Below are 25997 nucleotides of genomic sequence, written 5' to 3'. Positions count from 1 at the left end.
GAAGTTACGAGGCCTCCTCCTGAAAAGTGTATCTAGATCAGTGATTGTCAGCCGGGGTTCCATGGGTACCCCTCAGGTGTTCCGCGGCCGCCCAGGGGGAGGGGAGAACTGGGACAACTCTCCCAGCTGTCCCAGAACGGGCGGCACCACACGTAGCAGTGACCCGACAACACCCCAGCTCACCGGCAGCCGCCCCGGTCACTGCGATCCTTCCTGTCCCTGCTTCTGTCGGCGCTGGAAGTCGCGTTCAACTTCCGTCTGACAGGAGGAGGGAGTAGCGGACAGGTGCAGCACCCCAACGTGAGAGGGTGTGTGAGTGTGTAGAAGAGAGAGAAGGACCGCACACCAACGTGAGGGTGTGTGAGTGTGTAGAAGAGAGAGAGAAGGACCGCACACCAACGTGAGAGGGTGTGTGATTGTGTAGAAGAGAGAGAGAAGGACCGCACACCAACGTGAGGGTGTGTGAGTGTGTAGAAGAGAGAGAAGGACCGGCGCAGCACCGCACACCAACATGACAGGGTGTGTGTGTGTGTGTGTGTGTGTGTGTGTGTGTGTGTAAAAGCGAGATGGGGAGAGAGTGTGTGTGTGTAAAAGAGAGACGGGGAGTGTGAGTGTGAGTAGGTAGAAGAGAGACAGGGAGAGAGTGTGAGTGTGTAGGTAGAAGAGAGAGGGGCAGAGAGGGTGTGTGTGTGTGTGTGTGTGTGTGTGTGTGTGTGTGTGTGTGTGTGTGTGTGTGTGTGTGTGTGTGTGTGTAAGAGAGTGAGAGTGTGTGTGTGGCAGAGAGAGGGGGAGAGTGTGTGTGTGTGTGGAAGAGAGTGAGAGTGTGTGTGTGGAAGAGAGTGAGAGTGTGTGTGTGGAAGAGAGTGTGTGTGTGGAAGAGAGTGAGAGTGTGTGTGGAAGAGAGTGTGTGTGTGGAAGAGAGTGAGAGTGTGTGTGTGAAGAGAGAGGGGGAGAGTGTGTGTAGAAGAGAGTGAGAGTGTGTGTGTGTGTGTGGAAGAGAGTGAGAGTGTGTGTGTGTGTGTGGAAGAGAGTGTGTGTGGAAGAGAGTGAGTGTGTGTGTGTGGAAGAGAGTGTGTGTGTGGAAGAGAGTGAGAGTATGTGTGTGGAAGAGAGTGTGTGTGTGGAAGAGAGTGAGTGTGTGCGTGGAAGAGAGTGAGAGTGTGGAAGAGAGTGAGAGTGTGGAAGAGAGTGAGAGTGTGTGTGTGGAAGAGAGTGTGTGTGTGGAAGAGAGTGAGAGTGTGTGTGTGGAAGAGAGTGTGTGTGTGGAAGAGAGTGAGTGTGTGTGGAAGAGAGTGTGTGTGTGGAAGAGAGTGAGTGTGTGTGTGTGGAAGAGAGAGGGGGAGAGTGTGTATGTGGAAGAGAGTGAGAGTGTGTATGTGAAGAGAGTGAGAGTGTGGAAGAGAGAGGGGGGAGTGTGTGTGTGTGTGTGTGTGTGTGTATGTGTGTAAGAGAGAGGGAGCGTGTGTGGGAGAGAGTGTGAGAGGGAGAGTGTGTGGGTGTAGAAGAGAGAGGGAGCATAAGGGAGTGTGTGTGTGTGTGTGTGTGTGTGTGTGTGTGTGTGTATGTGTGTGCGTGTGTGTGTGTAAGAGAGAAGGGGAGTGTGTGGGAGAGGGTGTGTGTGGGTGGGTGTGTGTGTGTGTGTAAGAGAGAGGGGGAGTGTGTGTTTGTAGAAGAGTGGAGCGTAAGGGGGAGAGTGTGAGAGGGAGAGAAGAGACTGGGGGAAGGGACACAAGAGAAGGGGGGGGGGGGGGGAGAGAAGAGGGTTGGGGTTCCCCAGAAATTCAAAATCGAATTCTGGGGTTCCTGAACCAAAAAACCCTGATCTAGATACTTATTCTATGTCATCACCTCCTGAAAAGTGACACTAGATACTTATTCTATGTAGCAACCTCCAGATACACTTTACAACTCCATCTTTATTCCCGTCAGTCTGCATGAATGCGAAGTGCATCCGAGAACATTACAGGCCAGTAACGCTGTGTCTGATTGGAAGCAGAACGTACTGTCCATCGATTAAACACCGAGGCCGCTCTTTCTGCTGTACTCCAGCAATGAGAAGGAGGAAGCTTGCTTTTTATTTTTTGTTCCGTGGGTGCGTTGTGCATTTTTTTTCTATTCCGCTATTCACTTGGCGTACAGCGCACCCAAAGGTTCCTGCAGGGACCCGCAGAACCAGGACTGGACTTCTTCCACCTCCCACAACCGCGAGTCTCCACGTTGATACTATTGAGGATCCCGTCCGGGATACAGGGGGGGGACGAGCACCTCTACAGTTAATGATTTAAAAGTGAGCCGGGTGCCGGTGGGATGTGACTATGCGCAGCTGATCCGTGAAAGCTCTTCGGCAGGGCAGAACCAGCCGGGCACCATCTTTCTATACATACTGTAACCCCCCCCCAGGCTGATTGTCCGCACGGTTTATAAGTGGAGCTGGCGAGGAAACCTTTCTGCGTAAGAAACACAAGGGAATGGCTATGGCTGTTATGTTTTTTCATATAGACAAACAGCGCCTCAAATTCATTGTTGGGATTGTCTTTTGAAGCCCCAGATTCGGTCTTTGGCCTGTTTTTTGCCTGCTTCAGCACAGGTGGCTCAATCTTCAACTGAACCACTGATTGAGCCACCTATGCTGAAGCTGGGATATCGTGAAAACCTCACCTTTCAGGACAGGAGTTGGTCACCCCCCGATCTAAACTGTAAGCTCTGTATCTATATGTCCTTCTGTTTGTGTAATATACACAACTCTGTACCCCCCCCACCCCGCCGTGTACTGCGCTGCGGTATATGTTGGCACTTTACAGATAATAATAATAATAATATGGGGTAAAATTGTGTACACACAGTAACTGCCCCAAGATTTATCAAAGGAAAGTGCCTTTACCTTCAACGTACTACGAGGAAAGGGGGTGGTTCAAGGGGGCGCAAACAATCACAATGTCAGCACCCAAATATACAGCATGAAAGTGGGTGCAGGCAGGGTAACGTCTAATTCCCAGCGTATGTCATTCATAGAAATAAATACCGAGGCAGCAGCAGCAGCGCCCCGAAATAATGGGCACCCACACGTTTATTACTCACGTTAATCCAATCGCCAACGTTTTGACCAGCACGCTAGGAGTCTTCCTCGGGGCCCAACCCCTAGCGCACGAGTCGATACGTTGACGATTGTATTGATGTCGATACACTATTATTTTGGGGTGCTGCTGTATTTATTCCTTTAATTGCAATGGGATAGGAAATGGATGAAGCATTTTTTTTTATGGAGGGCTAAAATGTGCCTTAGAGCAGGGGTGTGCAAACTAAGGGGAGGGGGGGGGTGGGGTGCGCAGGCTTTTGTGGGGGGCACGGCGGTATCAGACCTATCACGCTCTCCCCCAAGGCATTTAAAATGAAACGCCGGGGGACTGGGGCGAGGCCTCTGTAACCAACTTTCCTTGGCTTCCAGCGTCGCGTCGTCATGGTAACCCGGCGTCAAATGATGCCATGGGGTCACCTGATGCCGCATTCCCATGGCAACGTGATGTCACATGACCCCATGGCGTCATTTGACGCCGGAGCCGAACAGGGGAGGAGAGGGTAAGGCGAGCAGGGGAAGAGCAGTAAGGGGGGACAGATTGTGCTCCCCTGTCTCAGAGCCTGAATCACAGAAGGTAAATACAGCGATAGTTTATCCGATGTGCACAAAATGGGCTTGTGTTGCAGTCAGCCCAGAGAGACAGCTCTGTGGCTCTCTTGCTTCAACGGCTTGTGACACATTGTAATACGGGGTCTCTTAAATGGCTTCCCACTCAATCACATTCCTCTGTGACTTCAACGAAGAAGCCAGGCTGGTTTAGGGAAGTGAATATACTGGAATGTATACGGCACACCAGTCGCTCTGCGTTATTCGCCAAATCCCAGTTCTACAACCCATACGGGGGTGGCGATGTATAAATCTTACAGGATATTATTATCGTTTATACGTAAAAGCACCAACATATGCCGCATCGCGGTGCAACGAGGGTACAGAGATATGTGCATTCCATAAGCAGAATGGCAAATACAAATATGGACAAGCAGATACAGAATGTAACCAGGGCCCCTGATCCTGAGAGCTTACAATCTAGAGGGACTAGGCTGACCCCTCGGAGGCAGACCTATGCGGCGCTGACTGCTGTGGCCAACAAGGGGTTAACACGAATAAATAATATTAGCCCGTGACACAAACAAGTATCCTTCTTGTATATACCGCGGGACATGTTAGTATTAAAATGCTAACGATAACAGTGGGCAAGCCTATACCCTCCGACTGCCTCTGTACGTTCTTCCTACCTACCAATTAGATTGTAAGCTCTTCGGAGCAGGGACTCCCTTTTCCTAAATGTCACTTTTATGTCTGAAGCCATAAGTCCTTGTGTTATTTGTGCTATTTGTTATTTATATGATTGTCACGTGTATTACTGCTGTGACACGCTATGTACATTAATGGTGCTATATAAATAAAACAGAGGACAGAGAAGCCCAATGCTACATCCAACATGACAAAAATACACAGTAAAATACTTATATATTCTCTTCAAAAAGGGTCATTTAGTTTAACCCTTTGGCCAAAGCGTTGTAAGCCTGCGAGCCACAACAAGGCAGACCCTGTTCGCAAGTCCTAACACTACCAGATAACATACTAATATACCTCTATTAGGATTAAAATTCTCATTTACCTCTATTAGGAGGGAGAAAGACCAACATTGGATCTATATCCCGAAGAATGAAAGGACCTACTAACTTTTCAGCTATATAAATAAAGACATACATACTGTACATAAGTCCGCACATATTTGTATTTCTGTTACCCCAAGTGCCTAAATATTTAGCGACCGATTGTAGAAGTTGACGCATTGTATTCCGTTCCGATGGATGGACTGAGAGTCGGACTCAAAAGTTGATCTAATATGAACCTTAATGGCGTTCATTATTAGATTCTATTTTTTGACGTGGCTTCATTTCCATTATTAACGGTTGATTTGATCTACAATTTCCTCGCCGCTGGTGTTGTTTTGCTGCATGATAATTATGAGGGTGGAAGCTGCATTATTCCGCTGTGCTAAAATATTCAAATATATACAATATTCGGGGACCCCAAATCTGTCCTTTGATACATTTCTAAGCCGCTCTCGTCTTCACGTCTAACAGCCGGCAGGCTCCCAACATCTCGTCTTAACAATATATTCTGGTAGTCCGTATAATAATATATTGTACACTACTTACTCCTGTATTTAAACCCAATTTAAATGCAAGAGAAAAAAAAAGTGTAAAACTGGATCGGACACAGTAATTCGACAGCAGCGGATCAGATCCAAAATTACCTGGTGAATTGGATACATTTTTGTCCTAGAGTGCTAGCTCTTGGGGGCAGGATCTCCTGCTGTCTTTAACTTGCCCTACTGTTTCTGCTGCTGTGCTCCATGCATTGTCATTTTGTACAGCGCTGCGTACACAAGTAACAAGGATGCACTCTATTTCCAGATGGGGGGGATAGCACCTCCCCATCTTATTGCACCGAGGCGGTCTTGCTGGGCACGCTTACCTTGCTCCCGAGGTGGGTAGAGCCGGCATACCGTCCGTACGAAGCCACCACGGCGGACATTCGCCCCCCACCGCCCGGCCCCCAAATAAGCGACTCCACCGGCTACAGATGCAGCGCTGAGCTTTGTACAACCGCCTCAATGTACTAAGGAAGTGTGTGCAGTGTGCAGTAGGCTAAACACTGGCACACCCCCCCCTTCTAGTGTCACCTCCCTCTGCCCTGTATCACCCCCCTTCTCCAGTGTCACCTCCCTCCGCCCTGTATCACCCCCCTTCTCCAGTGTCACCTCCCCTCCTTCTCCAGTATCACCTCCCTCCCCCAGTATCACCTCCCTCCCTTCTCGTGTCACCTCCCTCCCCCTTCTACAGTGTCACCCCCTTCTACAGTGTCACCTCCCCCCCTCCTTCTCCAGTGTCACCCCCCCTTCTCCAGTGTCACCCCCCTTCTACAGTGTCACCCCCCCTTCTACAGTGTCAACCCCCCTTCTCCAGTGTCACCTCCCCCCTCCTTCTCCAGTGTCACCCCCTTCTCCAGTGTCACCCCCCTTCTAGTGTCACCCCCTCTTCTCCAGTGTCACCTCCCCCCTCCTTCTCCAGTGTCACCCCCCCCTTCTCTAGTGTCACCTCCCCCCCTTCTCCAGTGTCACCTCCCCCCCTTCTCCAGTGTCACCTCCCCCACCTTCTCTATTGTCACCCCCCCCTTCTCCCCTGTCCCCGTTGCTAAGTGACAAGCGTTTGGCTGGCGCGCCTACCACCGCTCACGTCACCCTGGTCCGTAACACGGAAGGGGAGGGGATTTTGTTTTGGGTTTTTTTTTTGGAACTTCCCTTCCCCTTTGCCTGTAATGTCTGTGGGATCCAACACCCCACTCATGACACAGGCGGGGTAGGGGGAGGATTTGGGGGGGGGGGTGGGCTGTGCTTAAACCATGCAGTGCCAGGCAGACGTGTAACCCTTTCAGTGCTGGAAGGGGTGGGGAGTGGGAGAAGGGGGCAGGGGAGAAGGGGGGGGGGGGGTTCGTTCGTTGGATATCGAGGACTACCTGTAATTCTTTTATTATTATTATTATTATTATTATTATTAAAGCACCAAATATTTAATGACTGTAACGATTGGTTGGTGCTTTATAAGAGCAAATGTAATAATACAGATGGGATACGCGCATCGAGATACAAATGCAACATTGGGAGAAAGGAGTCCCTGTGTCGAAGAGCTTACACTCTAATGGGCGTGCTCTGAAGGGGTTCCCATAATATTGTTTTGTATACAAAGGATCACGGACCCCAATACGTGAGATTTGAGGGTTACAGAAATGTATAAAAATGGCTTACGAGTCCACAGTAATAGTTTAGTGCCTTTGAAGGGGGTTTAACGGGTTTAAACCCCGGGGGGAGCTCAGCTTGTGACCTTGGGCGCCTCATTTTCAAGGACAAATATATTAGGCACAGATCACGGTCCCCGTTTATAGCTACTGACCCCTATGCCAGCATCGGACGCCTTATACCTCACGGCATAAATCCACAAAAATGCGGGCACTAACACACACTGATGCACACACATCTCTGTAACCCCATGATGGCCAGAGGTACGAAGCAAAAGGGTTACCCACACAATAACGCTTTGTTAGATCCACAATGCATGTTAACCTGTAATTAGAGAAGCAGTTCTCCCTGCCCCCCCCCCCCCTTTTTTTTTTTTACATGTAGGGGAAAATCCTGATTGTATGCCTAACATAAAGGCTGCTTCAGTCAGTGTAACTCAGCAGCTACAATGTATCCGAATATTACTAAGGTAACATTATCTATTGTTACAGTTTGCCGCTCAAACGGCTAGGAACATTGAGAAGAGAGAGGGGGAGTGTGTAAAGAGAGAAGAGAGTTGGGGGGGGGGGCATCTAAGGGGAGAAGAGAGAGGGGGAGAGTGTAAGGGGAGAAGAGAGATAGGGGAGAGTGTAAGGGGAGAAGAGAGAGAGGGAGAGTGTAAGGGGAGAAGAGATGGGGGAGAGTAAGGGGAGAAGAGAGAGGGGGAGAGTGTAAGGGGAGAAGAGAGATGCGGGAGAGTGTAAGGGGAGAAGAGAGATGGGGGAGAGTGTAAGGGGAGAAGAGAGATGGGGGAGAGGGGGGAGAAGAGAGGGAGAGAAGAGAGAGGGGGGGAGTGTAAGGTGAGAAGAGAGAGGGGGAGAGAGTAAGGTGAGAAGAGAGAGGGGGAGAGAGTAAGGGGAGAAGAGAGAGGGGGAGAGTGTAAGGGGAGAAGAGAGATGGGGGAGTGTAAGGGGAGAAGAGAGATGGGGAGAGTGTAAGGGGAGAAGAGAGAGGGGGAGAGTGTAAGGGGAGAAGAGAGAGGGGGAGAGTGTAAGGGGTGAAGAGAGGGGGAGAGTTTAAGGGGAGAAGAGAGGGGGAGAGTTTAAGGGGAGAAGAGAGATGGGGGAGTGTAAGGGGAGAAGAGAGATGGGGAGAGTGTAAGGGGAGAAGGGGAGAGTGTAAGGGGAGAAGAGAGGGGGAGAGTGTAAGGGGAGAAGAGAGAAGGGGAGAGTGTAAGGGGAGAAGAGAGGGGGAGAGTGTAAGGGGAGAAGAGAGGGGGAGAGTGTAAGGGGAGAAGAGAGGGGGAGAGTAAGGTGAGAAGAGAGAGGGGGAGAGTGTAAGGGGAGAAGAGAGAGGGGGCGAGTGAAAGGGGAGAAGAGAGATGGGGAGAGTGTAAGGGGAGAAGAGAGGGAGAGAGTGTAAGGGGAGAAGAGATGGGGAGAGTGTAAGGGGAGAAGAGAGGGGAGAGTGTAAGGGGAGGAGAGAGATGGGGGAGAGTGTAAGGGGAGAAGAGAGATGGGGGAGAGTGTAAGGGGAGAAGAGAGATGGGGAGAGTGTAAGGGGAGAAGAGAGATGGGGGAGAGTGTAAGGGGAGAAGAGAGAGGGGGAGAGTGTAAGGGGAGAAGAGAGAGGGGGGAGTGTAAGGGGAGAATGTGAGGGGGAGAGTGTAAGGGGAGAAGAGGGGGGAGAGTGTAAGGGGAGAAGAGAGATGGGGGAGAGTGTAAGGGGAGAAGAGAGGGAGAGTGTAAGGGGAGAAGAGAGGGGGATAGTGTAAGGGGAGAAGAGAGAGGGGGAGTGTGTAAGGGGAGAAGAGAGATGGGGAAGAGTGTAAAGGGAGAAGAGAGAGGGGGAGAGTGTAAGGTGAGAAGAGAGAGGGGGAGAGAGTAAGGTGAGAAGAGAGAGGGGGAGAGAGTAAGGGGAGAAGAGAGGGGGGGAGTGTAAGGGGAGAAGAGAGGGGAGAGTGTAAGGGGAGAAGAGAGATGGGGAGTGTAAGGGGAGAAGAGAGATGGGGAGAGTGTAAGGGGAGAAGAGAGAGGGGGAGAGTGTAAGGGGAGAAGAGAGATGGGGGAGAAGAGAGATGGGGAGAGTGTAAGGGGAGAAGAGAGATGGGAGAGAGTGTAAGGGGAGAAGAGAGATGGGGAGAAGAGAGAGGGGGAGAGTGTAAGGGGAGAAGGGAGATGGGGGAGAAAAGAGAGGGGGAGAGTGTAAGGGGAGAAGAGAGCTGGGGAGAGAGTGTAAGGGGAGAAGAGAGATGGGGAGAAGAGAGAGGGGGAGAGTGTAAGGGGAGAAGAGAGAGGGGGAGAGTGTAAGGGGAGAAGAGAGATGGGGGAGAGTGTAAGGGGAGAAGAGAGAGGGGGAGAGTGTAAGGGGAGAAGAGAGAGGGGGGAGAGTGTAAGGGGAGAAGAGAGAGGGGGAGAGTGTAAGAGGAGAAGAGAGAGGGGGGAGAGTGTAAGGGGAGGTTGGGATTCCCCAGAATTTCACAATCTAATTCTATGGTTCCTTAACTAAAAAAAGGTTGGTAACCAATGCCCAGAACGCAGATATACGAGGTCACGTGTGTTGACGCTTTAAGCTGGGGGGGGGGGGGGGTGTGATTATAACACGATCATTACAGTTGATGCCTTTAATTACATGACATACCAGAAATAATAGGCAGGAATACTTTTACATCATCGTTAGTAAGATCATCATATCCTCACCTGTCCCAATCATTTACCTTTGTCATAATAACCAATGCACAGTTAAACCAGCAGCCAGTCCCGTCCCCGACATTTAAATGCAAGCAGTGGTACTGTGACCGACTGCGAGAAACCGTTGCAAAGCATCGGGGCATGTTACATAGGCTAGTTCAGGAGTGGCCAACTCTAGTCCTCAAAGGCCATCAACGGGACAGGTTTTCAGGATATCACTGCTTCAGCACAGAAGGCTCAAACGGTCCCTGCTTCAGCACAGGAGGCTTAATCAGTCTCTGCTTCAGCACAGGTGGCTCAATCTGTGCTGAAGCAGGGATATCCTAAAAACCTGACCCGTTGGTGGCCCCCGAGGACTCGATTGGCTCATTATTTTATGCTGTATGTCTCGGAGTAATATGTCTCGGAGTAATCCCTTGCGGATTCCTATTGGCTCGCGTGAGTGCGAGATTTAAACCTGCGGAACTGCTACCGGCATCACCTACCGAGGGTCTGTACCTTCGGGGGGCAGGGGGTCCCCGGAGTTGGAATTAATGGGGGTCAGCTCTGGAGACACCCTACCAATTACCATACACACTGTATTCTAGGGGGAGAGGTCTATTTAACCTGGATACATTTGCATTTCCCCCCCAATATGTCCTATTTTGAAAATTACTTCAATGTGATGTCCTTTAAACAGATTATCAGCCATATTTGTATTTATTTTATCCACATGGCAATCTCTGCTCTTTATTCTCACTTGCTCCACTCCACCAGGCAGCACAGTGTTGCTTTCCATGCATACAACACAGGGTCTTACCATAGAAGGTTCTTTGAGGTCTACTAATTGTCATTAAGTGAAGGGCGAAATAGCAGCCTGTATTACACCCATGTGGGTCGGGGGGGGGGGGGGGGGGGGGAGAAAGAGAGGGTGAGAGGAAAGGGGTGGGGTGAGAGAAGAAAAGGGTGGGGAGAGAGAAGAAAGGGTGGGGAGATGAGAGGGTGGGAATAGAGAGAGAGGGGGTGAGGATGGAGAGAAAGTGGGGAGAGATCGAGAGAGTGAGGGTGGGGATAGAGATAAGGTGGGGGGGGTAGTGAGAGAGTTTTGGGGGGAGAGATTGGGAAAAGAGAGAGAGAGGGGGGTTGGGAAGAGGGAGAGGGCGGAGAGAGGGACTGGGAAGAGAGATAAAGAGATGGGGGTGGGAAGAGAGGGGGGAGAGAGAGAGGGTTGAAGGAGAGATATGGGGTGTGAAGAGAGAAGGTGGGTGAGAGAGAGGCGGTTGGGAAGAGAGATAAGATAGGGTGGGCAGAAAAATAGGGTGATGGAGAGAGGGGGGAGGAGGGGAAGAGACAGATTCACATACTGTATACTCAACAGGAGGGAGAGACACTTATGAAAGCACCAGGGATACCTGGGAGATAACCTCATTTGAATATGCAAAGTATATGCAGTGGGTTTATATTTGCATATTTATCAGGTATCCAGGTGTGTTCCCAGGTATCTCTCTCTCAGCCCTAATTCACTGTCTGGCTGGTTGTATACGGGCGGCTTGACGCAAATAACGTGACGGTAACCTAACCGAGCAGTGAGTATGGTGGTAAAAACCTTTTAGGCTATAATGAGTTAATTTGGGGGGAGTAAGGGGCTATTGTGTGTGTGTGTGCGTGAGGGGGGGGGTTTGAGTGTGATGGTGGGGTGGAGTATGAGAGGTGGAGGGAATGTGAGAGAAGAGCAGGAGGGAGATTGTGAGAGAAGAGGGGGATGAGAGAGTGTAGTGAGAGAGGAGGAGGGAGAGCCCCTGATTGAGCCACCTGTGCTGAAGCAGGGATATCCTTAAAACCTGACCTGTTGGTGGGCCTTGAGGACTGGTGTTGGCCGCCCCCTGCTCTATGGCCCAGATCCACTAAACAGCGCTATGCTCTTCATTTGCATGGGAGGAAAGTCGTGCTCACGCACACCGCATTCCAGGCACACCCGAGCCTCACGGGGGTATCAGCGTGTAACTCCCACCCTGCAGGGGGGGGGAGACAGAAAAATGCGCACCTGCTCTTTATACACCAATCACTTTCATTCTCTCGCTCGGAAACGCAGGATCGCCGCCGGTGTCATTCACCGGGAAACGCTTGTAGCATCTCAAATAACATGAAAACGGAGCAGAAAAGTATTGGGTTTCCTATAGACCTTTTAAACCGGTTTGGTATCGTCCACTTTAATTGCTGTGGCCTCCAACAATCCCTCGGGGGAAATTACAGGGGACGTTTTAAAGATGGAGCCCGACTTTAAGACTAAAAGGAAAACTAATGCAGTACTCTGATTAACCACATTTATTTCTCCCAGAGAGATCACATTCGCGTGGCGGAGGATTTCAAGAAGCAGCTCCGCCTTTTAAGCATTTGGGGAGGACCTTCCGAGCTAACCCGTGCTCATTTCAGCTCCCGGGAACCCTACCTGCTTCCTGGGATACGTACCTTCAAAGGTGCCTCCCCCAGGATGAACAATATGGAGGTTTAAAAGTCCCCGCGGCACCTTTAAATCTCCACGCTGTTCCCCCTGGAGTACCTCCAGTACCTTTTGGAGGTATCTTGAGAAGCAGTTTTAGAGACACCCTGCTTCACAGCTAGGGGTGCAGGCGGCTTCTTCAAAAGTACTGGACACAATGGCGAAAGGTGCGACGTGCTCCAGAGAGATACACACCTCTCTCTGCTCTCTGCTCCATGCTGTTTCCTCCTCTCCTTGGCCCCACCCTCAGGCTCCTGTCACCTTTTACTGATTGGCTGCATTAGCCAGCAGCAGCCAATCAGAATGGAGGATGCTGCCCAGTCCCCTAGCAACAGCCCTGCACACTCCCCGCTCGGGGGAATCCCGCGGCCCCCCCACAGCTGGTCAGGTCACTATGTCCAGAGAGGAAATACCGGTATACACATACATGTCCAGTATTATCTCTCATTTTTTTACTGGACAGAGTGTCCAAATACAGGACAGACCAGCTCAATACCGGACACCTGGCAACCCTATCACAGCAAGATGCTCCTTTAATGCAGTTTCCCCCATTAATTAGCGCCTGTGATGCCCTTAGCAGGCGTTGCAAAATGCATTTGAAGTTTTTTTTTTCCTAGCTGATTTAGACTTTGTTTCTAAACAGGCCCCAAAAGCCTGCAGTAGAGTGTTCACATGGCAAGTCCTGCTCTACATTCACTCACATTAGTTCACTTAAGTCCTGGGCCGTAAAACTCCTATGTCACCATTTTTGAATCCCGTATCACTAGAACTCAACAAAATGGTTTTATACCACGGGGGGGGGGGGGGGGGCTTAAAAAAAAAACGCGAGGCATTCAAAACGCGCTTTTGTTTCGTGTTCCTTTCAATCATTTTGGGGAATCGCAATTCTATCCGGGATGTTAAACTTGTGAGCATTTTCCTCTTAAAGTAAATAGCGATTTATCTGCAAATGACGCGACCTTTAAAATATAGGCAAGAAAAAGAAGTGCTGAATATTAAAACCGCTTCTAAGAGCCAGACCCCATAATGGGGTGGTGACGTCAGCTGGCACTCAGAGGGTTGAAGCGCCAGTTCTATGTAGTGGGTCAAGTAATGCGTAACTATCGGCATCACTGACTTCCGTTGAAAAAGGTTCAATCGCTGTTTTAATCATTACTGTCTTGGAGGGAAAAAATGATTATGTTTCGCTTTTCTCAGGCCACACTGAATTCAAGGAGATCGGCTACTTACAGTATACTTATCTGTTTGGCTGAGGACGGCTTTGCAATGACTTTGCACACAGGCAGAAGCAAAAAACCACAAGTTACCAGCGGCTTTGAGGACAAAAGACCCAAACTATCTGGATAAAGATGGTAAAAACCCCTCCAAATAAATTGTTTACCGTGAAAAATATTTCAACGTAAAAAAATATATATTTATACTTTTTCTTTGTTTTTTTAAAAGACAGTGTCAATCGTGTCACCGAGACTATACTAGGGGTGCTCAACTCCAGTTCTCAACCCCCCCCCCGCTCCGCCCCCCAACAGGTCAGGTTTTCAGGATATCCCTGCTTCAGCACAGGTGGCTCAATCAGTCTCGCTTCAGCACAGGTGGCTCAATCAGAGGCTCTGTCTACGACTGAGCCACCTGTGCTGAAGCTGGGACTGATTAAGCCACCTGTGCTGAAGCAGGGATATCCTGAAAACCTGACCTGTTGGGGGGGGGGAGAAGGGGGGCGCTTGAAGACTGTAGTTGAGCACCCCTGCACCCCTGCCCTATACAACGTCCCAGCGCCCTCGATCCCCTTTTCGTCGTGGGGCAGAACTGCCTGAAGGATTCCAAAACCCGCAGCTCCCGTTTCCAAACGAGATCGCTCTCCCGCGTCTCGGAGATCCAATCCAGCTCGGATCAGGAAAGGAAACAGGACGCGCTGGAAAAACAGGAAACCGAAAATTCTGTAGTCAACCGACCGATCCAAACGGAAGTCCCCAGAAAGGGTTCAATGCAGAAGAGATTCCGTGCCATCGGCTTATAAAATGCTCTACAGAATCAGAGGCTCGGGGGCGCCTCTTACACCTTCTAAAAACACACCCAGCGCCTCCCGGGACTTGTATTTCTCCCATCGCTGCAAACTCTGATACTTGTAATAAATTAGCCACCATGATACACAATCGTTTTAAGGCTCTAATAAAGAGAGACATGAAAGGGATCGATAATTGAGGCAGTCTGCCCTTAATTAGCCCCCAGAGTGGGAACGTGTTACAATGCCGGCGTCCCGCTTCTTGCACTGAAGCGCAACGCTTCTGAAACTCGCAATATGTCGCTTCTTCGTTTGCGCTTTGCTGAAATTCCGCGGCTGACCCTGGATACATTAAAGCAGCGGTTCCTAATACTGTGCCTCTTGCAGAAGCAGGGGAACCTGGTTCAATTCCCGGTGTCGGCTCCTTGTGACCTTGGGCAAGTCACTTTATCTCCCTGTGCCTCAGGCATCAAAACATAGATTGTAAGCTCACCTGGGCAGGGACTGTGTGTGTAACATTGCTGTGTGCTGCGTGCCGCGCGCTGCGAATACACGTTTGTTTTGCGAGCGCAACCCGGGGAGGAGCGAGGAAGCTTGCGCGTCCTACTATGGACGCGGCCTAACTCCCCTCCCCCTGCTCAACAGTTTCACCCCGTGACTCTATTGAGGCCCCGGGCAAGGCTTGAGTCCTGAGCTTCAGAGAACGTAATTTACGTGGGGCTTTGAGGACTGACAAACAGTCTTATCACTAAAAGACATAAGAATAAAGATGGTAACAAATTATCACAGCTTTTGTTGCACTGTGCCTTGATACACTGACACAAAGATGTACAAGAGGAAATGAATAGTCTTTATTGTAGCTTTTGCTCTAAATGAGCAAGACTGTCTCCCGGTGAGCAGTGTCGTCTTAACGCACGGGCACGCTGGGCAGTTGCCCGGGGGCCCCACGAGCATAGGGGCCCCACGCTAATCTATGCACAGACCAGAATTTAACACTAATTTTCCCATCACCCGCCTCAACATTCACATCTCCCGCTAACCCGGTAGAAGGAGAAAAATTACGACTTGCAGCGGAGAGTTGTCAGGGCCCAGTGCACTGCTTTGCCCGGGGGCCTATAAATGCTGTTAAGACGGCCCTGCCGATGAGCGAGACTGTCTTCCAGTGAGTGAGACTACCTTCCAGTGGGTGAGACTGCTTCCCAGTGGGCGAGACTTCCTTCCAGAAAACGAGACTGCCTTCCAGTGGGCGAGACTGCCTTCCAGTTGGTTAAGACTGCCTTCCAGTTGGTTGAGACTGCTTTCCAGTTGGTTAAGACTGCCTTCCAGTTGGTTAAGACTGCCTTCCAGTTGGTTAAGACTGCCTTCCAGTTGGTTGAGACTGCCTTCCACTTGGTTAAGACTGCCTTCCAGTTGGTTGAGACTGCACTTCCAGTGGGTGGACCAGACAGTCTCTCAGTGGGCGAGACTGCCATCCAGTGGGGGAGACTGCCTTCCAGTGCGGGAGACTGCCTTCCAGTGGGGGAGACTGCCTTCCAGTGGGTGAGACTGCCTTCCAGTGGGGGAGACTGCCTTTCAGTGGGGGAGACTGCCTTCCAGTGGGTGAGACTGCCTTCCAGTGGGTGAGACTGCCTTCCAGTGGGGGAGACTGCCTTCCAGTGGGGGAGACTGCCTTCCAGTGGGGGAGACTGCCTTCCAGTGGGTGAGACTGCCTTCCAGTGGGTGAGACTGTCTTGCAGTGGGGGAGACTGCCTTCCAGTGGGTGAGACTGCCTTCCAGTGGGTGAGACTGCCTTCCAGTGGGTGAGACTGCCATCCAGTGGGGGAGACTGCCTTCCAGTGGGTGAGACTGCCATCCAGTGGGTGAGACTGCCTTCCAGTGGGTGAGACTGTCTTCCAGTGGGTGAGACTGTCTTCCAGTGGGTGAGACTGTCTTGCAGTGGATGACACTTGTAGCTGAAACTGTAGCACGATTACATCTTTCAGAAGCAATCCTGACTTTCTTTCTGGTTTAGGACAATGTGTTAGTGTCTTGTTATTGCTTCCTGCATTTCTTATTAAACACGCAGCCTAATGCCAATTTAATCTGTAACACAATTACGATCTATTTCTCAGAGGACCTGTTAAGGCTAAGCAGACAGTGCAAAGCCCGGCTGGTAATTATGTGCTGGGGCATTAGGGACGGTTGTTTCTTTAACAGGAGAGATCTTTGAATTATTGCTGTACATATACACACCCCGGTTAACGTGTAAAAGTAGGGGACTCAAAGGACAAATTTGTAAAGCTAATAAACATAGCAAAATTATGAAACAAACTGAATAAACAACGTGTGTATATATATATACCCCTGAAGAAGGTCCCCCTGAGGACCTAAAGGTCAGGCATCTGTGTGCAATTCTCATTCTCTCTCTCTCATTATAATATAATGATATATTAAGTATTGTAAACAATCTTGTGTCTCAGGGGTTAATGTGATTACCATTTGTCTTAAAAATGCGATATGTTTATAACTCCTCCTTGGTCAGTCCAGATCTACAAAAGGGGCTTCATTGTTTTTTTTTCACTTTTTGCCCACTAACATAGGTTAGGTTGTTTCAATGGGTGAAAAATAGTACATAAGTCTTAGCAAGGTACTGTATTATGAAAATCGGAATTCAACAAGAGGTGTGTTTTGGGATCAAACACATGAAATGTCATGTTTCTACGCAAGTGACCTCTCTGGGGAAAAACTATGACATATGGTAATGTACTGTATAGGGAATTCTGTTTTATGGTTTATCCTGTTATTTTAAGAAACTGTCCCGCATTTATTGTAACTGTATGATCTTGTAAGCTTTTTTTCTGTAATCTAAGCACTATATATAGATATATATATTTATTTTTTATATATATATATATATATATTTTTTTTTTATATATTTATATTTAATAAGTAATGTTTTGGGCTCTGAATGAACGGTTGCACGCTCTGTAGAGAGTAATTTAAATGGTGGACCCATTTTGCTACAACAAATGTTTGTGTTAAGTGCATAGTTTTTTCTATAATAAACAGGGACCTGAGACCCTTGCAGATGTATTAATTACATATTTTTGCATACATCTTGGGTGGTGGCAGCGAATAGATATGATTGCAATTGAGTAAGGGGTTCATATTAACTCATTGAAAGTACCTAGCGGAATAGAGAGGTGAGTTGGCATGAGTAGCCGTGTGTATTAACCCTGGTTGCATATCTAAATCACGTGCTCACTTGTGTGCTGTTCATGACAGGCATATATGGGGACGGATTAAGGGGAGATTTTGTTCATTTGAGTGACCTTGGCGAAGGTGAAGGTTATCCAACCAGTAATCGTATCAACCATCATGAAAACCCTATTTTCTTTAATGTTCTTTATGGTCTAGGATTTAAAAAAGTACAACGCATTTAGAATTCCTTCTCTGGGTGATGTATTTTTATTGTACACATCCATCAATCTCAGCTTCATAAAGCAAAGCTCATAATATTTACAGAGATACAAGAGTTTTGTCTAGACACAAACTCAATGATCTGTGATGTGCTTTCACTGAGAAAAGATGTATTTTCCGCACCACACAAATCCAGTTTTTCACATATAAATATAATACAATAAATAGAAATAGAACATCGTTTATTTTTTGCCAGACATTCATTATTAATACCCTTTCTTCCGCGACTTTATACACTGTACAAAGTGTACTGCAAATGTGTCTAATTATATGAGCGAAACGTTGAGGAATTGTCTGTAATTCTGCAAATAAATTCGAATAACTTTCTTTACAAGCCTACTGGTTGCTGGATTTCTATTTTTTAATTGGACAGTATAACTGTTTATACATCACGGCTAGAGATCGGAGAATCCGCTGGAATCCAATTTTTGCTGACGTTACGCCCAAAATACATTTCGCGGCGTCAAATCCACAAACGGATTTGGAGACAAACAAAAAAAAGTCGAAGGAGCACAGAAAAAAAAACGATGAAAACTGGAGGCAGGATCAAAAATAGATAACATTCAAAAATGTATTGCAACATGAAGCCTACGGAAGAAAAAGGTAGGAAAAGTCCGACGCATTTCTCGCCGTAGCTGGCGCTTTATCAAAGAGTTGGGCTGCTTCAATCCGGGCGAAATCGCCATTGGATACACCCCCCGTGGACGTATTTGTGGAACCCATTCCGTGGATTCAGCAATCTGTTGGCGGATTCTTAAGAACGGATGGCTGAATCCGTGGAATGAATTCTACAAATCCGTCCACCGATTGCGGAATAAATAATAATAATAATTGCGAAACGCGAATCGGCCCCGTGTGACATTGACCCGCTGCATTCTGTGGCCCAAAGGAACCTGGCCGAACCGCAGCGGGTTCAAATTCACTCATCTCTAATCACGGCCTTCTTGGGAACAATATGTTTTGTGTGTGTGTTTTTTTGTTTTTCAACTCTCAGACGTGAGAATGCGATTGTTACATGGAAGGATTTGGCAGGTTGTGATATTATATGAACTGGATTTATTTTTCATGTGGCAACAATGTGAGAGTTGAAGTGATACTCGGCTTTTACAGTTCCGTTTGACTTCAAGACAATGCTAGATCGTCGCGACAGACAACAGCCGCCCTTCTGGGCAACTCTATTTCCGGTGCTTCGACTGTCAGTGGAAACCAAACTTATTTATAGGCCCGTATAATAACACAATAAATAGTATGAGAAATAAATTGGCCAGACATTATCATTTTTAACTGACGTTTAACTATAATAGGACCATTTGATGACAAAATCCACAAATTGATGGCGTTTCCATCTTTGTTTTCCCCGTGTTATGAATCTTTGTCCTATTAGGTTTACTCGCTCATCCCACAACGCGGTAGAAAATAGAGCGTTTCCTTAGTTACAAGTGATAACCTTTTACTGTAATTAACATTGCCTGACTTCTCTCCTTCCATGTATAATTAATAATGCCGAATAATCCTGATTCACTTAGCACCCCCCATTTGTATTTTTAACACACGTTGTTGATCTACTTTCTTGTGACATTGTTTTTTTCACTTACAGTACATGGAGGAATAAGGAAGCCAGCGAAGGAGGGGAAAAAAACAACCGTTTTTTTTGTTTTTGTTTAATATAACTTAGCAGTGCAATTAGTTCCTTCGCCAAGATCCAATGACCCTTAAAGCGGCAGTCCCTCCTGGTCGCCATTTTCTTTAGGAGCTTTTGAAATGTTAAGTGTCCGGAAGCTTAAAATGGCGCCCGGGGCAGTGTAAAGGTTACAATGGTAACCTCAATAGCTAGAGATTAATAAAATCATGATTTTTAACACACACAAAAAATTATATATATATATATACTTCGTTAAGTTATGGTGGGTAAAAAAAAAAGTGACAAAAACCCCCTCCACAGCAAAGTATATAGCAATGGAAATATTCCTGTGTGCTCATTTGCATGTCTTAGACAGGTCTGCAACCCCGCCTTTCACCATTATCACCCAGCACACAGCACTTCCACTGCAGCAAGGGATTCTGGGAAATGACATGCAAATGAGCACACAGTGCCACCTTTTGCTTCAAAACCATTGACATGGTTCTATATATTATATATATATATATATATATATATATATATATATTATATAATATATATATCTTATACTATATTAGTGAAAGCACTGTATGTTTGCCTGCCTGCCTGCCTGGATGTCCGTGTCCCTAGCGCAATGTCATTGGTCCCTTGGGCCGCCCGCCCCCCGCACACCTCTCATTGGCCTCACACACTCACACACACCCCTTGGCCCGCCCCCCACACCTCGCATTGCCCTGAGGCGGAGTGACGGCCAAAGGTCCACAAAAAAAAAAAAAAAAAAACACACAGTGTCACACACACACACACACACACACACACACACACACACACACACACACACACACACACACACACACACACACACACACACACACACACACACACACACACACACACACACACACAGCACACACACACACACACACCTCTCGTCCTCTCCCCCCCCCCATCACACTCACCTCCCTCCCCACTCCATTCCCTCACCGCTCCACTCACCTCCCTCTCACTCCATTCCCTCTCCGCTCCACTCACCTCCCACTCCATTCCCTCCCAGTCCCTCCCGGCGGGGGGACACGCGCCCACCTAAGAGGCGCCCGGAAGGCCGCTCCACTCACCTCCCGCTCCACTCACCTCCCGCTCCATTCCCTCCCGCTCCACTCCCTCCCTGGCGGGGGTTGGCACACGCGGCACCTAAGAGGCGCCCGGAAGCCGCTCCACTCCCTCCCGCACTCACCTCCCTCCCGCTCTACTCCCTCACTCACCTCCCTCCCGCTCTACTCCCTCCCGCACTCACCTCCCTCCCCGGCGGGGGGACACGCGGCACCTAAGATGGCGGCGCCCCGAAGGAGAGGTGACGTGTGTGTGTGTGTGTGTCACTGTGTGTGTGTGTGTGTGTCTCACTGTGTGTGTGTGACACTGTGTGTGTCCTCTCACTGTGTGTGTGTGTGTGTGTGTGTGTGTGTGTGTGTGTGTGTGTGTGTGTGTGTGTGTGTGTGTGTGTGTGTGTGTGTGTGTGTGTGTGTGTGTGACACTGTGTGTGTGTCTCTCACTGTGTGTGTCACTGTGTGTGTGTGTCTGTGTCACATGGGGGGGGCAGGAGGGGAGAGAGAGGGGGGAGCGGAGAAACATACAGGGGGAGTGGAGAGGAGAGAGCCGGAAATTTTAACCAACCCACCCCCCCTCCTGTCCACTCTCCCCCCCCTCCTCCCCCCCTCCTCCTCCCGTCCGCTCTCCCCCCCTCCTCCTCCCGTCCGCTCTCCCCCCCTCCTCCTCCCGTCCGCTCTCCCCCCCCTCCTCCTCCCGTCCGCTCTCCCCCCCCTCCTCCCGTCCGCTCTCTCCCCCCCCCTCCTCCTCCCGTCCGCTCTCCCCCACACCTCCTCCCGTCCGCTCTCTCCCCCCCTCCTTCTCCCCCCCTCCTCCTCCCGTCCGCTCTCTCCCCCCCCTCCTCCTCCCGTCCGCTCTCTCCCCCCCCCTCCTCCTCCCGTCCGCTCTCTCCCCCCCCCTCCTCCTCCCGTCCGCTCTCTCCCCCCCCCCTCCTCCTCCCGTCCGCTCTCTCCCCCCCCCTCCTCCTCCCGTCCGCTCTCTCCCCCCCCCCTCCTCCTCCCGTCCGCTCTCTCCCCCCTCCTCCTCCCGTCCGCTCTCTCCCCCCCTCCTCCTCCCGTCCGCTCTCTCCCCCCCTCCTCCTCCCGTCCGCTCTCTCCCCCCCTCCTCCTCCCGTCCGCTCTCCACCCCCCCTCCTCCTCCCGTCCGCTCTCCCCTCCCCCCCCTCCTCCTCCCGTCCGCTCTCCCCTCCCCCCCCTCCTCCTCCCGTCCGCTCTCCCCCCCCCTCCTCCCGCCCACTCTCCCCCCCCTCCTCCTCCTGTCCGCTCTCCCCCCCCCCTCCTCCTCCCGTCCGCTCTCCCCCCCCTCCTCCTCCCGTCCGCTCTCCCCCCCCTCCTCCTCCCGTCCGCTCTCCCCCCCCTCCTCCTCCCGTCCGCTCTCCCCCCCCCTCCTCCTCCCGTCCGCTCTCCCCCCCCTCCTCCTCCCGTCCGCTCTCCCCCCCCCTCCTCCTCCCGTCCGCTCTCCCCCCCCCTCCTCCTCCCGTCCGCTCTCCCCCCCTCCTCCTCCTCCCGTCCGCTCTCCCCCCCTCCTCCTCCTCCCGTCCGCTCTCCCCCCCCTCCTCCTCCTCCCGTCCGCTCTCCCCCCCTCCTCCTCCTCCCGTCCGCTCTCCCCCCCTCCTCCTCCTCCCGTCCGCTCTCCCCCCCTCCTCCTCCTCCTCCCGTCCGCTCTCCCCCCCTCCTCCTCCTCCCGTCCGCTCTCCCCCCATCCTCCTCCTCCCGTCCGCCCTCCCGTCCGCTCTCCGTCCGCCCTCCCGTCCGCTCTCCGTCCGCCCTCCCTCTCCTTCCGTCCGCTCTCCCCCTCCTCCTAGCGGGAAATTTAACTCACGGGCAACGCCGGGTCTCTCAGCTACACACACACACACACACACACACACACACAGACACACGTTTACACACACACGTATACACACGTATATACATACACGTATACACACGTACACACACACGTACACACACGTATACACACACACACGTAGGCGCACGCATACACACACACGTAGACACACGTATACACACACACATGTAGACACACGTACAAACACACACGTGTACACACACGTATTCACACACGTATACACACAGGCACACGTAGACACACACACGTAGACACACACACACACACACACACACACACACACACACGTAGACACACACACACACACACACGTAGACACATACACACACGTAGACACACACGCACGTAGACACACACACATGTACACGGAGACACGTACACACACACATGGAGACATACACACACACACATGTAGACATACACACACACGTATACACACACACGTATACATACACATAATGTATACACACACGTGTATACACACACGTATATACACACACACAAGTGTATACACACACATGTATATACACACACACACACGTGTATACACACACACACACTATCCCCAGCACCACCACATCAGCACACCGCTATCCCATGCCCCCCCAGCACACTGGCATTCTCGGCTCCCCGCCATTCTCAGCCCCCATCAACACCATCAGCACCCACACATCGGCACCTTTGCACCTCCCCCATCGGCACACCCACATCCGCACCCCCACATCAGCACCAAACCCTCCCAAATCAGCACACCGATACAATCACCATCAGTACAGCCACAGCAGAACTACCACCGCACATGGGCCGCGTTGACCACTCCTCACCCAAATGCCACACCCACACCACAAACATCCCGGGCAACGCCGGGGCTCTCAGCTAGTATATATATATATATATATATATATATATATATAATCTTGAAGAAAAGACATGAATGGTCTAATTATCTGCACCAGAAAAAAATAGAGGGTATTTATTGACACGAGACACACAGGAGCCTGACGTTTCGATCTTTTCTTCAAGTTGGATATTTTTTTTTCTATCTAGCACATACCCCCTTTTAACTAGTATAACCCAGGCTACACGAGAGGGCGCTGCTATCGGAGTGCCTACAAAAATAACACAGGGATAGAGACACCATAAATATGCCAAAATGTATTTTACTGGCAAACGGTTTGGCTACTCTGGAGCCTTTATCAAGAGCTCTTGTTAAAATCTCAGAGGGAGCTGAAACGTTGGGCCAACAAAATACATTTCTTTTGCATGTACAGCTCAACCCCGTTATAACGCGATCCGCTACAACGCGAATCCGCTTATAACGCGATGTAAGCGTGGCTCCCAATCTTCGTATGTATGAATACTTTACAACACGATTATTGGCGTCTTAAACACTTTATTGTACAATGCATACAATTGTACATTATTTCTAACGCGATCCGCTTATAACGCGGTGTGATTCTTTGGACCCCAAGCACAGCTTTATAAGGGGGTTGAGCTGTATATGGCGTGCCTATCCCGTGTGCGTGTGTGTGTCTATATTAAGAGTCAGGACAAGCCCAGGAGGTAATACAATATCATTATATGAGTTACACTAATACAGGCTTCGGCGGGGAATGGCTGCTTTTAAAATAACATTATATCATTATTGTTAAACAAATATATATATAATACCTGCGCTCCTCCCTTTAGGAGTGTGCAGCTGGTTAAAAAAAGATTGGCCTTACATTTAGGAAAAACGAGTACAATTCCCGCGCTCCTCCCAAATTGTCTTGCAATTTCCTGGTGACATTTGTACATTTAGAACCCAAGTCTAATCACGAAGGAGTCACGTGGTCGCATCTTTAGACCAAAACAGGTTTCAAGCCTGCCAACCACGTCAAGGTAAACTCCATATACAGCTCAACCCCCTTATAACGCGGTGCTTGGGGTCCACAGAATCACACCGCGTTATAAGCGGAGCGCATTAGAAATAATGTACAATTGTATGCATTGCACAGTAAAGTATTGAAGACACCAATAATCGTGTTGTAAAGTCTTCATACATACGAAAATTGGGAGCCACGCGTGCATCGCGCTATAAGCGGATTCGCGTTGTAGCGGATCGCGTTGTAACGGGGTTGAGCTGTAGCAGGTATCTACAGTGACTTAATACAATGTCTCACTGCCCTATGGACAGGGTTCCCACCTTCTCTTGAAAAATTAACCCAGAGACTTTATTTTTATGTATATATATATATGTATATATATATATATATATATATATATATATATATATATATATATATATATATATATATTATCTATATATATATTTAACTCTCCTACCTTCTCCAGCAGCGGCATCATCTGGCAGCATCTTCCCCTGCATGGTCCAGTCAAGATGGCTCCGTGACGTCCAGTGGCGGTGCGTTGCCATGACAATGGGATGTCCCGTGACATCACAGTGCCATGCGGTGTCACGTTGCCATGACGTGTTTTTTTGACATCGCAAGAGCCACCTGGACGGAACCATGCAGGGGGAGACGCCGCCAGAAGAAGGTTAGGACATCCCAAGCCTCCCGGCCGGCCCTGCAGTAACCTTTCATGTCTCCACCCGTAACTCGGAGATACGTAGCCGAAACCCGGAGTCTCCGGAGTGAAACCCAGAGTGGTGGTAACCCTACCTATTGACTACACTTGGTGAAATATGTGAAAGTGCCCTGAAAGGGGTCAATGGGTGAAGCATAATGCTTATTGTCATTCAGTGCCATTAAAAACGGGCATAATCTAGTAACAAAGTTTCCTTGTAATTTCCTGTATGGTGGAGGCTTTTTGTCATTTGTTTTGCTCAACATAACGTATTTAGTGTGCGGTTGTAACCTATCCCAGCTTCACATGGCCTAGCCAGTATAACCAGCCTCATACTGAAGAGGTCAAAACAGCTGTCTGTGAGTAGGGTTACTGGCTCTGCACTTCTTTAACCCAGGCTGTGCTGAAAAGCTGTGTAATGCGGCAGACATAAGCCTATAGGGGTCTATGTTAAAATAAATTTGAAGGAAAAGGTGACACGGTGTGCTCTCATTTGCATGTCATTACCCAGAACCCCTGGCTGCAGTGGAAGCACGGTATGCCAAGAGATAATGGGGAAAGGCAGGGGTGTAGACTTGCCTGAGACGTGTGACTGTGCTCACACGTGGGGTTTTTATTTGCCTTATGCTTATTATGAAGGCAAACTCTGAAAAAGAATCATACTTACGCCCATCTCTCATTATGCTTCATTCGTTTAACCCTTTCAGGACACGTCGGTTCTAAAAATAAAATCCTTATTGCCTTTGTTTACCAAGCGGTTTTATTTTATAAGACACTTTCTAGCACCCAAAGACACCTAACAGCCCATGAAATTGCACATAAAAACATGCAGGCTCTCTCTCTCACAGCTGCACGTGCAGGCTCTCTCTCTCACAGCTGCACATGCAGGCTCTCTTTCTCACAGCTGCACATGCAGGCTCTCTCTCTCACACAGCTGCACATGCAGGCTCTCTCCCTCTCTCTCACACACAGCTGCACATGCAGGCTCTCTCTCTCACACAGCTGCACATGCAGGCTCTCTCCCTCTCTCTCACACACAGCTGCACATGCAGGCTCTCTCTCTCTCTCTCTCTCTCTCTCACAGCTGCACATGCAGGCTCTCTTTCTCACAGCTGCACATGCAGGCTCTCTCTCTCTCACACAGCTGCACATGCAGGCTCTCTCCCTCTCTCTCACACACAGCTGCACATGCAGGCTCTCTCTCTCTCACACACAGCTGCACATGCAGGCTCTCTCTCTCACAGCTGCACATGCAGGCTCTCTCTCTCTCTCTCTCTCTCTCTCTCACACAGCTGCACATGCAGGCTCTCGCTCTCTCTCTCTCTCTCTCCCAGCTGCACATGCAGGCTCTCTCTCTCACACA

At 49.7% G+C, this 25997-nt stretch overlaps 1 protein-coding gene across 2 annotated transcripts in view; it reads right to left on the bottom strand.

The window, feature by feature from the left end:
- The window catches only part of RAB11FIP4 (RAB11 family interacting protein 4), a 111845-nt gene that overhangs the window by 35659 nt on the left and 50189 nt on the right, over positions 1-25997 (bottom strand). The window contains exon 1 of one of the 2 annotated variants that reach the window (XM_075579899.1): positions 5564-5748. The exons of the other annotated variant lie outside the window; for it this stretch is intronic. Within the exon in view, the coding sequence (XP_075436014.1) occupies positions 5564-5623 (60 nt within the window). The 5' untranslated portion in view covers positions 5624-5748. Of the gene's footprint in view, positions 1-5563; positions 5749-25997 lie in introns of those variants that run through there. 2 annotated transcript variants of the gene reach the window in all.

This window comes from Ascaphus truei, chromosome 22 (assembly GCF_040206685.1).
Source record: "Ascaphus truei isolate aAscTru1 chromosome 22, aAscTru1.hap1, whole genome shotgun sequence".
In the NCBI taxonomy this organism is placed as follows: domain Eukaryota; kingdom Metazoa; phylum Chordata; class Amphibia; order Anura; family Ascaphidae; genus Ascaphus; species Ascaphus truei.
The sequence above is the reverse complement of the archived record's forward strand: the minus strand, read 5'-3'. Positions and strand labels throughout refer to the sequence as shown.